General features: G+C 36.1%; 1 protein-coding gene across 1 annotated transcript in view; it reads right to left on the bottom strand.

The window, feature by feature from the left end:
- Positions 1–3478: 3478 nt before the first annotated feature.
- The window catches only part of WDR72 (WD repeat domain 72), a 202100-nt gene continuing 189095 nt past the window's right edge, over positions 3479–16483 (bottom strand). The window contains exons 19-20 of the mRNA XM_057544023.1: positions 9709–9813; positions 3479–3552 (exon numbers count right to left, since the gene is read on the bottom strand). Coding sequence (XP_057400006.1) covers positions 3497–3552; positions 9709–9813 — 161 coding nt within the window. The 3' untranslated portion in view covers positions 3479–3496. The remainder of the gene's footprint in view (positions 3553–9708; positions 9814–16483) is intronic.

The raw sequence follows: 16483 nt of genomic DNA, 5'->3' as shown, positions 1-16483 counted from the left end.
GTGGTACCAGGACAGACCTCACCCCAGTCCCTGCCCTGCCAATGACATGAAGTGACGCATGCTGTCTTCAGGGGTCACAGTTGGGTGGGAGTTTCCAGTGGCATGCTCTTACTGGAAGATCTGTTAATTACCAGTTTACATTTTTCTCATACATGCTATCTGTAGGGTCCTTGTTGATGAAATCACAGTGCAAAGTCATCTGGGGACCATTGTACAGCAAGCCATGTAGCTTCATCAGAAAGATATCTACTCAAGAAAGTTTTAACTTTGCAACTTTTTTGGTCACAGCTCATTTTGAAAGTATTTTACATTGCTAACTAGGTACATGTTTACAAAGTAATGACTTCCATATGAGATTAGACACAACTTTGAGCACTTTACACGTAAAATAACATTTTGTGGAGAACCAAAGAATATATAGCACTACTTTTAAATAACTGTGTAATCAAAATGTATGCAATAGAAATTTAAAAATTACATGAAAGAGTCCATTCTGTAAAAATGACTTTAAAGTCAATTGGAATTAATATATTCTGAGCCTTCTTTTTAAACATCTGGCATAAAACTTAAATTTTAAAAATTTAATTATTATAATGTGCCCTCTAAAGACTGAAGAGAAAGAATATCTTTTCTAAAATTTTCATATGAATAATTATAAAAGGCTTTTAAATACAGAACATTGGAGGGAAATGTACAAGGAAGGAAACAAAAAATACCCCAATACTACCATCTTGAGATAGAGTGTTAATACTTAGTAAAATATTTCCTATCGTTTTTCTAATAGTGATATGTTTAAAGTAGCCTTAACTTAGTTTCTAAAATAGCAACAGAATATTTCAGGCCTGAGGCCACCGTTCCGTGTTTATAATGCTATAAATTTTACCTTATATTTGAAGTGTTTTACAGTGTTCAGATTGCTTTCCATAAACCATCTCGTAGAGGGCCTCTGGATGAGCCCTTTGAGGGAGCTCTCTACATGGATGGGGAAGCGAGGCTCTGAGATTCACAGCAAGGACATGCTGCCTAGACACATGGCAGTGAAGTCTTGGCTCTTAAACCTAAATTCTTCCCTTATGCAATATTGCCAGTGTGTAACTCCACAATGAATAACAGAACCCAGGCTTGCAAATTTGAAAATATGATATTCCTTGGAGGAAAATATATAATCATAAACATCACCAAGATTATTACCAAAAAAGAAACCCAATGTAATTTTTAAATGATTTACTTATTACAATGACAAGGAAGACTCTGGATACAAACACAGCGGTTTGCTAATACAATTACTCCACTGTCACCTAAGACTGTACATACAAAGGGACAAACACCTAATTAAGAGGCAGTCAGTTTTGAGTTTCTAGGTACCATATGAGTGATCCATTTAATTGTGTGGCAATGTACTATTTCAAATCCTCCTCACAACAGAAATTCCTGAAACATGTTGAAAGTAAGTCAATATCATTATTTTTAAGCAGACTAGTGGATCTGTGTCATAAATACACTTGCACATGGATATCAGGGAACATTATTTAAATGTCTGTCTCTAAAACTCTCATTTTTAGGAATTAAAAGTTTTGATAATTAATGGTGTTGGTCTCCAGAATTCATATTGGTGAAAGATTTTAGTTAGTCATTCGATAGGAATTTTTAAATTTTAGCAACTATAAAATGTGTTACCAAAAAAATCTTAAAAATTTCATTTAGTAATGTCAGGGTTATGCTACTTCTAATTTCCTATAGCTAGTGACGTAATAAAACATTTATCAAGAATTCAATATTGGTTTCCTTGGACCTGAAAAAATGCTAAATATGGCAACTATTTAAACTTATTTTTATTCTTCTTTGAAAAAATAATAATAGGACATAGCTATAAAAACAAAGAAGTTTATTTTTAATAAACATACCAGAACTTGAGCATCCGAATTAGTTTCAACTATTAAAATTACCCTTGTGAGAGGATATATCCTTATTTGATATTGCTATCATTAATAATATTTTTGGGAGTCCTCCTTGTAATGGTTTTCAGAGCCAGAGCACAGCATGCAAGAAAATGTGTTCCTTGCCTAGCTTGCTACCTTCCCATATTTTGAAATTTGTTCCAAGTGGCTTTTGACAATTTTCAGAGGGGTGAGGGAAGCACACACACACACATATATATATTTTTTCAAAGGATGGTAATTTTCCATCATTATTCATATTAATAATATGTTATTGTTACTGACATACAACTCAAAAGTAATTTCAAATAATATCATCTTTTAGGAAAAAAAAGAACACACATTTTTGTCTATTTTAAAACAGTCACACTCACGTCTCTAGTTCTGGTATATTCATTTACGCCAATCATTAATTATAAGCTCTGTAAGGGTAGAAACCATTCTATTTCAATTTTATAGCTCTATTCTCTAATCTCCCCCTCTCCCTTGCCCACTGCATCCTCCCTTGTACAGAACCTGATGCTGGTGCCCCAAAAAATGTTTGTTGAATTGAAGTGACTACAACTTCCCTATTAGATAGATATATAAAGATATATATCATATATTTAACACTTTATTTCCATTTTTCTATGGATTAGTCAATATTTGTATTCATATGCACACTAATAATCTTCTTGATGATTTTCTATAAATTCAGGAATTATACAATATAAATCACAGCAAATAAATCGGATCACTAAAGGCCTTAATAGATGAGCACTTTATGTCTGTTCTTATTTATATTGCTTCCCATATTTTAGTTTGAGAATTCCTGCTAGTCAAGCTTCTTTCTGGGAATAGAACTACAAGAGTTTATACTTATTAAGGATCAATTGTGATGTGCTATCAGTAGATTCCCCTTCCCTAGTTTACATGTATATGGCCAACAAGATCAACCTTTAGCTAAAGACATTAGCCTCTATGTCATTAGAAGTCTAAATTAACTTGACTGCACAAGATTGGTCCCTATTATACTGTGTATCACTTATTTGGGCTAATTGATGACTAAATGGAATTGGCTATTTGTTGACATTTCATGCTTAAGGATGAGATTTACCATAGAGTGATTGATCTGAATTAAAGCATCTACTAAGACAAAATGTCCTAACCTAACAAATCAAACAAATTTGGTAAAGTTTTAGATCAAATACATTTAAGCAACATTAAATTTAAAAGCATTGTTTGTTACATTGTTTAAAAGCAATAGGGTTATATAATTCAGGAACTGAAAAATGGAAGAAAATCTAAAATGGTATTAAATTTGTGTCTGTGGGCTGGCACTCCTTGTTGGAAATAGTCAAACAAAAGTAAGAGGCATCGAATGATTTAGACAATGATTTTCTAAAATTAGATGAATTTGAATATTTTCCATCAGTAATGACTCTGGCCAAAGTATCAGCAAATTTACTACAAACTAATAACTAGACTAATAACAACATAGCTTATACATGATGATAAACAACTGGCATGTTTGGGGTTTCTTAATTTGTCCAAATCCAGTTCTACAGATGAGATTCCATTTAGCACAGCTTGCAGGAGCACACCTTTGCTATCCATAGATGATGCCTTCGTTCACCTGGAAAGAAAACAGATTATCTTGGGTTATACGGTGAAATAAAGAAATAAGAGAGAAGAAAGGGAAGAGGGAAGGAAGGAGAGAGGAAGGGTGGGAGAGAGGGGAGGATGAAAGGAGGGAGGAAATGAGGAAAGAAATAAGGGAAGAAATGGAAGAAGGAAGAAAGAAAGAAAGGAATTACCTATAATTTCTACATTTCTTTTTCTATATGAAATAAAATGTTAAGACAATAAAGAAATTCTTATAAACCAGGCCTCAGGTAAATGTATTTTAATTGCACATCTTATTGGTATAGGTCTTTTTTAATCACCGAGAAAGGTAAAAAGTTGTCAACAAGATGAATCGAGTTTGAAATTAGTAAATTTCCATAAATTTCAAGCAGCTGAATTGTTCTTAGAGAAACTCACAACCGCAGTTTCAGGACCAAATGTTATAAGTGTCAGCTGAAATATGGTTTGAGCTATGGAATAAAAAAAAAATGCACGTACTTCTCAGACTACTTGGATGATTATTGCAGGCTAAAAGATCACTTGATTAAATTAATTTGAATAATTGGAGCTTTGTGCCTCAGTAAACTACTTCTAAACACATTTATATTAATGATGTGACCAATCATAGTAACTCCCACTCCTACTGGCAAAAACTCAAAAAGCTGATTATTTACTTTAGCTAACCAATAATCAGAATTGTATTATATATGTATTACATATATATGCCTAGAATTGTATGTCCTTTAAAGGTCATTAGATTAATGCTTAAAATTTTCCCTTTGGGTAAATTATTTACAATACTGATATTGTTAAACACAACTAGAAGACGGAGCTTACATGTTTTTACTACTGAAATTGTTCTTACTTCTTCTGGAACTTTTTTTTTACCACTCACCATAAGAAGTGTGTTCTCGATGGCTATGATTGATGTGCTGCTCACACATTCTACGTTTTTCCTGCTTCACGCATCATCATCGGCCATCTCCAACACTGCACTCCTGAATCTGTCCTACTTTCTGTTACCTGATTTTTGCTGGTGATTCATGAGCCAGAATAGTACAAAAAAAAAAACAAAAACAAAAAAAAACCTTGGCTTTTCACAGTGTAGTATCCCCTAGGAAACTGTAAGAAATCTAGTTTTGTTCGTCAGATTCATGCAAATGCAATATTGATTTAACAATGATGTATGTGGATCTACACACATAACGTGCTATATAAAAACCACTAAAGTGTTCTGTTAATGGCAGATGCGTACTGATTATAAACTACTTCAGAATGACATAAAAATGCTTATCTGAATCCTTTTTTTTTTTTTTTGTACTTCCAAGCTCTCTCTTGTCACTACTATTTTCAGCTGAAGCTATATTTAAGTGCACTATCCCTCGTGCACTAGGAAGTAAAATTATTAATTTTCCGGGGCCTCCCTGGTGGCGCAGTGGTTGAGAGTCTGCCTGCCAATGCAGGGGACACGGGTTCGAGCCCTGGTCTGGGAGGATCCCACATGCCGCGGAGCGACTAGGCCCGTGAGCCACAGTTGCTGAGCCTGCGCGTCTGGAGCCTGCGCTCCGCAACAAGAGAGGCCGCGATAGTGAGAGGCCCGCGCACCGCGATGAGGAGTGGCCCCCGCTTGCCACAACTAGAGAAAGCCCTCGTACAGAAACGAAGACCCAATACAGCCATAAATAAATAAATAAAATTTAAAAAAAAAAAAAAATTCTTAATTTTCCAAGCCAATAAGGTGATAAAAGCTCAAGGTTTCTCATTAACACTTGGATAAAATTTGTGAATGTCACACTAAATTTTTTATCATCATGAGTACAAGGATGAGGGGCAAGGAACACTTTTTTAATATTCTGGAGATTGGGGATTGAGCTATAATCACTGTGCATGAAACAGTTAATAAGAAGTTAACCATCGAAAGACTAAACTGAACTATTTTTGTGATAACATCTTTCAGATTCAAAAGCAACCAGGCCTTAAAGAACCAAACAAAGAAAGCCTAATGGCCCTAAAAACTCAAAAAAGGGAGCTGCAAGTTCACATGTTGTCTCAGTGCTTCTATTACTAGACATTGAAGTTATTCCCACAGGTTCCGGGAATGTATAAGTGCTGGTGAAGAAGCCAGTAGACTTCACAGAGTCTAAGCCAGAAACTTCAATCTGGGATTCACCTGTGAGTCAAAACTCTTTGCTAATGAATTATTCCAAAGAAAAGACACTGCTGAGGGAGGCCTTAACCGATCAGACAAGACCTCCAGGTTCACTAGCTGGCTCAGAGTAACAAGAATGCTCTGGTCTAAAGGTGCTTTGCCAACCTTAATGGACTGCAGGCACTCACCTGGGTATACAGCTTGAACCAATAAAGAGATCACAATGGCATGATGAATAAGGTAGAGCGCTTTAGAGACTGGGTGAATGACCACTCCACCAGGTATCTAAATTGTGACCTATATGCACACTCCAGGCCATTTACAAATGGGTCATCCTAGTCAATTCAGTGCTGGAGAAGCAGTGATGTCAATGAAAAAATAAACAATCTACATACTGAGTTCAAAACCCATTTTATTCAAAGACAGTCAATTTGCAAAGTCAACCTTACTGTTTTTTTTTTTAAATTATTTATTTATTTATTTATTTATTTATTTATTTATGACTGTGTTGGGTCTTCGTTTTTGTGCGAGGGCTTTCTCTAGTTGCGGCAAGCGGGGGCCACTCTTCATCGCGGTGCGCGGGCCTCTCATTATCGCGGCCTCTCTTGTTGCAGAGCACAGGCTCCAGACGCGCAGGCTCAGTAGTTGTGGCTCACGGGCCTAGTTGCTCCGCGGCATGTGGGATCTTCCCAGACCAGGGCTCGAACCCGTGTCCCCTGCATTGGCAGGCAGATTCTCAACCACTGCGCCACCAGGGAAGCCCAACCTTACTGTTTTATAGAAATTCTAAAAGTTTGATTTTATTACTGATATTTTTAAATGCTCTATCAACATTTTAAAAATTTCAACTTCATCTTTTAAAAAATTGTTTCAGTTTTTCTGCACTTCAAATTTTCTTACTCTCCGCAAATGTTGATATGTTGATATGAGCAATATAAAGCTATATGAGCTAAAGTAATATGATGTTTAGAGAATTTGCCAAGAAATCTTTCCTTGGAGAGAAGAATATGTGAGGCAATATTCTTGAACTGTGCTTGAATAGGAAAATGATTTTTTTGTTTTCATTTTCCAGATGCTGTTTGAACAACTGGGCTATTCATTTAAAATGATGTAATAAGTATATTAGTCATTTAGAATTGCATAGATAAAACCATGTAAGGTCAATATCCATTAAAACCAAAAGACTGACCACATTCAACTTTGTAACTAGGGGATTTTGCATGTACATGAAAATGTTAAAAAGAATTTTAAATGAGTGATAATATTCCAGGTGAAAATGGTAAGAATAATTCATTCAGATTTAAATACACTCCTTTCCATACAAGAAATAATGACTATACTAATGAAATTATAAGCTTAGCTACTGAAGCAGCTCTATTGGTTTGAGAACATCTCAAAGTTTACCATTTAAAAATCCCAAATTTCGTTTTTTTCTTCTAACAAAGGCAGTTAAACATGCTTTCCAGAGAAACACCACCTGTACATGGTAAATAGAGGTAACTAAACAACCAAAGTAATGTTTATAGTTTTGGAGCCCGTACATTTGAATGACTTGATATTTTGAAGTTAATTTTTGGACGCTGAGAAGTGGACAGTCATATTTTCACAGTACAAGGAAGTCCCACCATGCCACCAATTTCACAAATCTTCCTTCATGCTCAGTGTTAAGAATTTTGCCTCTCAAATGCTCAGACTTCAAGGAACTGCTCTCTCTCATCAAAATCTTTCTTACTAAACAAGCACCTCTGTCAGAAGTGTCTTAATTTCTTATCACAGAATTTTATCCACACAAGGAGCAATAAATAATTCATGTCACTGCCTCTTTGTTGTGTGTCCCTGAACTGCACAGAGCTGGAAGGCTGACAGCTGTGTCAGGACAAGCACCAAAGATCTGACATGACAAGTGACTAACAAGTTTCTTTCAGTTCATAGAGAAGGAAGACAATGGCCCAAAGTGCAGAAAGAAATCTTGAAACAAAATAAAACTGCTTCTTTCTTTTTACCTAAGTGTTTGCTATGAGCTTATTTCCAACCCACAAGCCCTGGTCATTTTATAGGACTGCCCAGCCCCCTTTATTCCTCACACTCGCTTGGCCATTTACGCCTGGCCACGGATCAATATGAGCAATTCTTGGAGAAATACGATGTCTCCATGACAACCAAGCCACAAATTCTCAGTGGAAGGCAGTGAGACCAGTAGTGAACTCTCCAGAGGTTTCTAGGCCTATAAGGCAAGATGTCTTAAAATGCAGGAATGGACAGAGGAAAAAGCCAGAGTAATTCATTCTTTATTACCAGTTTAATGATGTCCAATGTATAGAATGGTATTCACTTTTTAAGTTAAGATTCTTTATCAGCACCTATATTTTCTAATTGATCTTTCTTTTTTGATATATCCTTTTGTTTATATCAATCAGATAGACTATGCTATGTTTGAATCTCACTACAATTCCACTCATATTGAGGGATGACTGAAATTTATTCTACTTTTGAAACAGTATAAAGCTGATCTATTTTTGCCAAAAGCAATGAACACTTTGGTTAAAAACTTGCCTCGTGGATTTAACTGCCTGTTAAATGATTGATAGAAACCTAGTTTAAAAACTAGGTTTTTAAACTGTTTTTAAAACAGTTTAAAAACCTAGTAAAAATTAGACAAAATTTTAGTCAGAACTAAATGTAATTTAAAAATAATTTTAATAGAAATCTGATGCTACCACTACCCTCTCCCTTTTCACGTGGGACACATCTACATTTGTCGTTTGGATATTATGGCAGGGGGTGGGGCTAATGTGCTAATGAAAATTTCCTGTCATTGCTAAAGATGCCATTGCTCAGTTCCATGGATGCTGAAGCAGAAGTGTGGTTGAGAACAGACACCCAGCAGCAGATCTTCTTTTGAGGAATCTTGGTGTAGTGGAGGGGACTGAAATACAAGCCATTGCCACTGGGCCTATCGGGGTTCCGAGATGACTTAGGGGACCTGACATAGATTGCAGGCTGCACCTTTCACTGAAAATTAAATCTCAGTAGCTCTCCTCGGGGAAGGATCAGGGGACTGTTTGCAGCTGCCCCCTGTCAGCGAAGGCTACAAGATTTGGAAATCTCTTAACTAAGCTGACAGGCCACAGAGAGGATGAATCAAAAATCTGATACAAGGATCAGCACACAAAGATGCGAGAGGGTAGAGAGTACACAGCGGCCAGAGAAAACAGGAAAGAAAAAACGTTCAGTGGGGGAAGATAGTTAACTCTTTCACTCATGGTAATAAGGCATCATCTAGCACCTTATGGCTTTGTAGTGAACCAGGAATTGTCATTCAACTCTCACAAGATTTTTCTTTTCTCTTAATTAATTAGTTGTTAAGACGAGGCATGCTTCAAAACAAAACAAAAACAAAAATTCATGCTTAAGCGTTCCTGGACATATCCTTCCAGCACATTTCTGTCTGTTCTTCCCACAAAGAGAATACAAACATTAGTAACTTGGACATAGGGTAAATTTTATTGAGTGAGGAAGGGTTACTATTTTGTTTTGTTCTAAGCAGTTGACACTGTCCATTCATTCATTACTGTTATCCCCTCAACCCTGTTAGAGTTCTGTTTGTATTTAGAGAGGTAAACAGATAGTAATGATGACGATTTGTTTCTCTTTTCTCCCTAATTCTCCATTTCCACTTGATCCCATTATTTGAAATATTTAAAATGTTGCCATTTTTCCAGTTTCCAATCTCTGCCCCTATTAACCAGTTTAGCCTAAAATTGATGATAATGAACTAATAGTGTCAGCTTCCCTTCTCAGTCATAAAGCCTTTGTACTTCCTCCAGCTGAATTCTTGATGAAAGAGGAAAAGATAACAGCTCCACACTGTGACCCCTGGAGGTGACCATTAATTTGACAGTGCAGCTGCTAAGAGAAAACAGCATTACAATGTCCTCTCCCCCCACTCTCTTCCAAGGACCCCAAAGCTGTGTCAAATTTATCATTTATACTTGACTATTTTTAAATGGCTTTCACCTGGATTCTCAGACTCTTCCAAGACACATCTGTCAGGCATGTCCTCAGTGTCTTGGAAGTTTGCCGAGTTTGAGTTGCGGTCATGCTTGACCGGACTGACTGGAGCTATTAAAAAAAGAGAGAGAGAGCAAAGAAAGAGAAAGAGAGCGATGAAAAAGTAGTAATAAACACCATTAAACATTTCCTTTTATTTCCACAGATATTTCCAGGGACACACTATGTAAACACAAATAATAAATTGAAATAAAATGTATCCTCTAAGTATGTATTGGCAGACATGTAATTAGTTGAAAAATCTATAGATGAGACTTTATCTTAGAAGAAAAATAAGTTCATGGCATCAGCTTAAAAGCTACAAAGTAACAAAGTGATCCCTTCGAAGTAGAAATCGTATTTTTAATGCATAAATCTAAAACAATACAGTCAATTAACAGCAACAGGACACAGAAGGAAGAACATCAGGCTGTTCAATTAGACCAGCTCTATGCTGTTGCAATGGTTCCTTTTGTCACACAAATCACAGTGGATGAACACTTTTTATGCATTTTGGTTCTCTTTCATCAAATTAAAAACTATTGTTCCAAACACAAATAAAAAGCCCTATAAAAATAAATTTAAAAAGATAGGATGAATACGTTGCAAATGATAATAAGGAGGGCTGGTGTTTTGAATGGTAGGTCTTCACACAACTGTCATGATATATTTTCTGAGTAGGAATTATGAACAGAAACAGAAGCCAGCGTAGGAATCTAAAATTTCCTATAAACACATTACAACTACTAGCTCTGTTAGAGAAACACAGACTTAAGTTTCCACATTTTTCCACGAGTTGTACTACTTTGTCTAAATTCTCTCCACAAGTAACATATTTCCCTATTGTATTTGTTCAAGGAATCATTTGTCGGGAAAAGTAGACATGGTCTTCATGAAGACACTCTGAATAACAAAACAAAGCAAGCCTTCAATAATATAAATTATGTCATACTTACTTGTCTGAAGCCAAACAAAATGGAATTTTGTCTATCACAAATTGCTTCGGTGAAAAGTACCACTGTCTTCTCAGGTCTTGATAACACACACAACATATTATTTATAAGCCATAAATGCAATAGAGAAAATATAGATTTATAAGTCATAATATGTTTATATATATATTTAACATAGATATTTATAAGAAATAATGTGTTTGTTGGCCCAGGGGAGTGGGCCTGGCCGCTGTTCGTAAGCCTCCCTTAGGAGATAAGGGAGCAAATGCAGAGGCTAAAGCTTGTGTTGCTTCACACATTCGATAAGTGATACAAAGGAGGGCTGCCTGAGGTCCAAAGCAGTCTTAGGAGAGCTCATACCTCCCAGACTCCTTGTCTTGTTTTCATGGACTGTGCATAACAGTGGTGACCAAAACCTGAGGCCCACATATACACATTTAAAGGTGACTTGTAACATGATTCTGGTCCAAATATTCTTGCCAGTTTCACCCACCCTCTCAGAACACAGATAATGCTGCTCTTTTCTGTGGAAGGGCAAGCATAGCGTTTGAATTCACTGCTTTTCTAAAACTTTTTGTATGGGAACAAAATATGAGAAAAAATATACAACATTCTGATTTTGAATAAGTATACCAAATGTTTCATTTTATGCATTTGAGTTTTCTGAAAAAAAAAAACATGGAAGTAGGTACCATGTCTGTTTTATTTACCTCTGTATGCCCTGGGCTATGGAAAGTATTCTTGAAGGATCTGTGCAATGGGTGAATGGATGAACAAATGAATGAAGCAGAAGTGCCATGCTGGATGTCCTCCCGAACCAAGAAGATATGTGCTTTGAGTTATCTTCAACCTGATCTGCTCGGTTTCTTATTTAGGCCCACTTGAGATAAAAGATGCATATTTACAAAATGGTGGTGTGGGTTAGTCCATGACTTGGGAGGAGACACCTAAGTAGTATGTATGGCCTAAGTAGTTATTTTGGTGTCACTGCCTTTAATTTAGTTTTCCTCAGTTTAGATCATACTTACAGATTATTTTTGAATCCATAGATTTTTGTGAAAGGTTTAAGTGGAATAATTAAATGCATCAAAGTTGCAGAGTACTATTACATTGGTCAAAATTTTCTGGCCTGCTTTAATGTTTTTTTTTCTCTATATATCTTGTTAATTTTCTGAGATACTTACATTGGTATTTATAATAGGGAATTAACCATACAACTAAATCTATTACTAACAACGAATGAAGTAGCATCTGTGTTTACTTGGGCAACTGCATCACACTTGTGATCCCATACACTATTCTTTCATCTAAAACTTGCATCTATTCATTTATCTATTCATTCCTCCAAAAGGCTCTTCTAGACACGGGGGCCTCAAAGAGCTGAAGAGAGCATGGTATTAGAACAACAAAGTCAATGCTTGCAACCATTTTTACTGGCAATAAAGTGGTCCCAGGATAAACTGACATACCAAATCTTTCAAGAAAACTGGAAAGATAGATATAGTTTTAACTGCATGATCTTTATTAAACTCACAGTATAAGGTACCATGCAGCTATTTTTGTCTCCACCTCTGATTTTGGAGGGTGTGCTTTGTGTGGGGGTAGGAGAGTAGAAAGGGTTGTTCTTCAGATATTTTGCTTAATTACACTTTAGCTTCCAAATTTGAGATGGTACAAGATTTGCCATTTTTTTCCTGGGTAGTTTATAGAGTATCCAATTAAATCTACTGTGGAAGAAATTCCTACATTCTGTCAAATGGGAACAACAGACATTGGAGAGGTTAATTACTGCCATTCCACTTTTTTTTTTTTTTTTTTTTGATAGGCCAATCTTTTCAATTATTCTTTTGGGTGTTTCTTGTGATGTTTCAGCAGTAAACTCTGACATGATGTGTGGCCTAGGCTTCTGTAAATGAATCATTTCAAAACTGATGAAATCAACAAATATTGATCTAGTCATTATTATGGGTAGAGCTCTGTGCTAGACCATGTGAGGGACAGAAAAATCGAAGCACTTTTTTTTTTGTTTTGTTTTTTAATTAAATTAATTAATTAATTAATTTTATTTATTTATGGCTGTGTTGGGTCTTCGTTTCTGTGCGAGGGCTTTCTCTAATTGGGGCAAGTGGGGGCCACTCTTCATCGCCGTGCGCGGGCCTCTCACCATCGCGGCCTCTCCTGTTGCGGAGTACAGGCTCCAGACGCGCAGGCTCAGTAATTGTGGCTCACGGACTTAGTTACTCCGTGGCATGTGGGATCTTCCCAGACCAGGGCTCGAACCCGTGTCCCCTGCATTGGCAGGCGGATTCTCAACCACTGCGCCACCAGGGAAGCCCAATCGAAGCACTTTTAACGTGCCCGCATACAACTTGTGATCTAGTTGAGGTATAATAAAAAGTAACTAGTAGGAGCATTAGAGACAGTATCCCAAGAGTGACATGGTTTGTAGGAATGCAGACGTAATTCCCCTGCAATAGGGTTTGTTGGGAAGTGAAATTTAAATTAAATCACCTTGAGAGGGAATATGGGTAGCCCAAAGGGAGCTTATTCAAGGCAAAAGAAAAAGGTGTGAACCCAGGCCTGGCCAAAGAAATACATTAGCCTGGGGTCACAGATATATTTAACAGACTGTTACTGCCTACTTTTGTATGTATTTTTAATGAATTCTCCTTACATGTCTCTTTCAGCTTTTCTTGAATTGCTGTTGTGGCTAATTCTTCTCACCTGTAGAAGTTAGCTATAGACAGGTTTTTCCTTGCCGTAGATAGTCAATAATTTGATCTTTACTGATGTTGGGCCCATTTATCACAGTAAGCTGTCCTTTCACTATACATATTGACTTTTATTTATCAATACTAAAGTCCATTTGTAGCTCATCACTAAAGTTCTTGGATATTTTCAGTAGTTTTTGAAGATGCATTTTAGAGCTTGGCAGAGAGGTACTTTTGACGTCAATACAGTGCAAATGGTTGCTAGGCTCATCCTTAACTTAAAATCAACTGTTTATTTCCCCTGTAATGCATTCTGAAATAGTCTGCATTTGGGGGGCGAGGGGCAAAAGAGACGAACACTTCTTGACAGTTCTACCACTGAAAGATGTAAGGCTGTTCCATTTATTCATCACATACCTCAAAATATTGACAACTAGAAGGCCAGTGTTCTAAATATCTTTGTAATATCTTTGGAAGCTAGATAGAGGGAGAAGTCCACGTACTTTGTAAAGATGTTTTTGACTACGGTGTGCTTAATTAGTGTTAAAGAAATTCCTAAAGAAATAAATGGTTCAACTGTAGACAATACAAAATCAGTTTTTAAATTACACTTAAGAACATATAATGAGGAAGCACAGAAAATTGACAAAGACCCTATAGAAGAATTTACTGAAAAGAAATGTGGTGACAGGGTCAGCAGTGCTTATGCTCCTTTACCTGTCTCTATTCTCTCTTTTGTTTTCAGTTAATGTCTAAAAACTCCTTCCTGCCTTTTCTCATCATTTGTGGAAATGCAAGTTTTCAGTAAATTTTGAAGGTGGCTAGGCCAAGGCAACAAACAACTTTAAGAAACATCCTCCCCACTCCCAGTGAGAGAATGACCACTGGGAAAAATCTCCATCCATCTCCACAAACAGCAGCTGATTCTACCAAGCTAAACCAGTACTGTAGTATATATAGAGCCCTTGTGTAAAAATCCATATCATTCTCAGTGTGAATAAAATTTGCAGCCCAAACAATGTTTTCAATATGATGACTTATAAATGATTAAAAAATAGATCCCATCCAGCATATGTATGGAGTTTTAGGAAGCACTGGAGATATTGATAGGAAAATCATGCATAAAAAGGTATAACAGTTTGACATGCTGGTCAATTGAATAGAATAAACCACTGTATTAGCAGATAAAACTCAGACAAAAATCTTAATTGCATCTTATTCAAAGGCATAAAAATAATGTGCATGTTACAGAGGTCATGAAAGATTAAAAGTCCACTCAGATTTGAGGAATGAGCAGTGGAAAAGAAATCAAAGACCTGAGTTCAAATCTACTAGCTCAATATGGTGGACAAGAGTTGATCACTTCTTTGGCTGATAATTTAGGTCTCTTCTCAATAAGGCATCACTATGAATCAATGAAAAAAATCTTTCTACAGGTTTAGAAGGAAGAAAAACTACAGTAAGTTCAAGTACAATAGAATTAAATACTAACGCAATCCTGACAGATCACGAAAAACTGCAATATGTTTTAAATTAGGAGGAGGCATAATCAGGGAAAAGACTTTAAGTGATAACACTAAGGTTGTAAACAAAGAGGATGTCATTTGAACAGACCACAAATTCAGTTTACAAAGTGGTTCTCTCTGGACAGATGTCTTATCAGAAAAACATATCCAGCTAAAGAGCTATGTACATATTACCCCTACTTAAAGAGTATCTACTGAGATAATCAAGTGATGGGACCTCCTGATTACATTTGAATAGCAATAGCTACATCCTGCATCAGACTTCAGGCTTACTTTGTGTTCAGTGTGGACTGGAAACTGGAAAAAAATATCATATAGGAATGCCTAGAATTAAATAAAATATCTAATGCTGCTTTATAACTAAGAAATAACTGTTTTATGGACAAGTTCAGCAAGATGAGTTAAGATTAAACTTATGTGTTTTACTATCTTTCTGAAATTGTAATCTGACACAGAATATTATTTTCTGGCTGACATTTTCTAGTGTGAATTGCTTTAAGCATGAGGTTTTTTCAGTTGGTAAAGAAATAAACTTTCCAAATGTTGTGAAGAGTAACTATTATTTTGGTATCCTAACTAGATATATAGAATTGGAATTATTATTTTATTTAAATATTTTGTGATATATAATATACTTATGCAGAGGATCAAATTCTTTACTATCTAAGGGAAAAATATTTGTAGCTAACTTCTACAGTGGCACAAACAGCTAAATGTCTAATCTGGGGGAAGATAAATGTGAATGAGAAAGAAGTATTAATTGGTTACTGCATCTTTTTAAATAATGTTTTATTCCTCTAAGATATAAAAATATTCCTGTTATCCAGGATGTTTGAGCAATGGGTTGCTTTGGTAAGACTGGTAAATAAGCAAATACATCTCTAGCCTAATGTAAGACACAAGGCAGATACTTGGACTATTTATGAAATGACTGAGTAAAGCAGCTAACAAGAATTTCTAAGAATTAAAAAAACCAATGATTAATTTCACTTGAAGTTTAAGGGAGAAATCTTAAGGTCAGGCATAGGGTTTATAGCTTAAATATACCCAAACACCTCCAAAATCTATTACTAATGCCAACAGGCAGACTACATAAAGAAGGAGATCCTATCTGCCTTATTTTGGGGAAGGTAAAATTCCTCATTTTTTATTACCCAAACATATGTATTAATTGAAACAAAGGTGAATACCAACAACTTCATTACAGAGATGAACTTCTTAGTTCCCCAGGGGTGGGGGTGGGGGAGGCATGTTGTACTAGAAAAAAGCTCAGTTAATAGAAGATCTGTTTTTTAATTCCACTTCTGTTCCTAATAGTGTGACCTTGAGCATGTCATTTCACTTTCCTGGACTCGGGTGCTTTTATTAATAAAATGAGAGAATTGGACTGGACAACTTCCTTGACATCTTCCTGCCAGTTAAGAATCCAAGACCAACCAACCACTGAGTATATCACTGAACAGGATACTAAGAGGATAAGTGGCTACTACAGTAACCTTGGAAATAATGAAGGCTTTTGAGGCCCTTTCTCAATTAAGATTGATATTTTCCT

The sequence above is a fragment of the Balaenoptera acutorostrata genome, chromosome 3, assembly GCF_949987535.1.
Source record: "Balaenoptera acutorostrata chromosome 3, mBalAcu1.1, whole genome shotgun sequence".
NCBI lineage: Eukaryota > Metazoa > Chordata > Mammalia > Artiodactyla > Balaenopteridae > Balaenoptera > Balaenoptera acutorostrata.
Note: the sequence above shows the minus strand (reverse complement) of the source record. Positions and strands in the feature narration are given on the sequence as shown.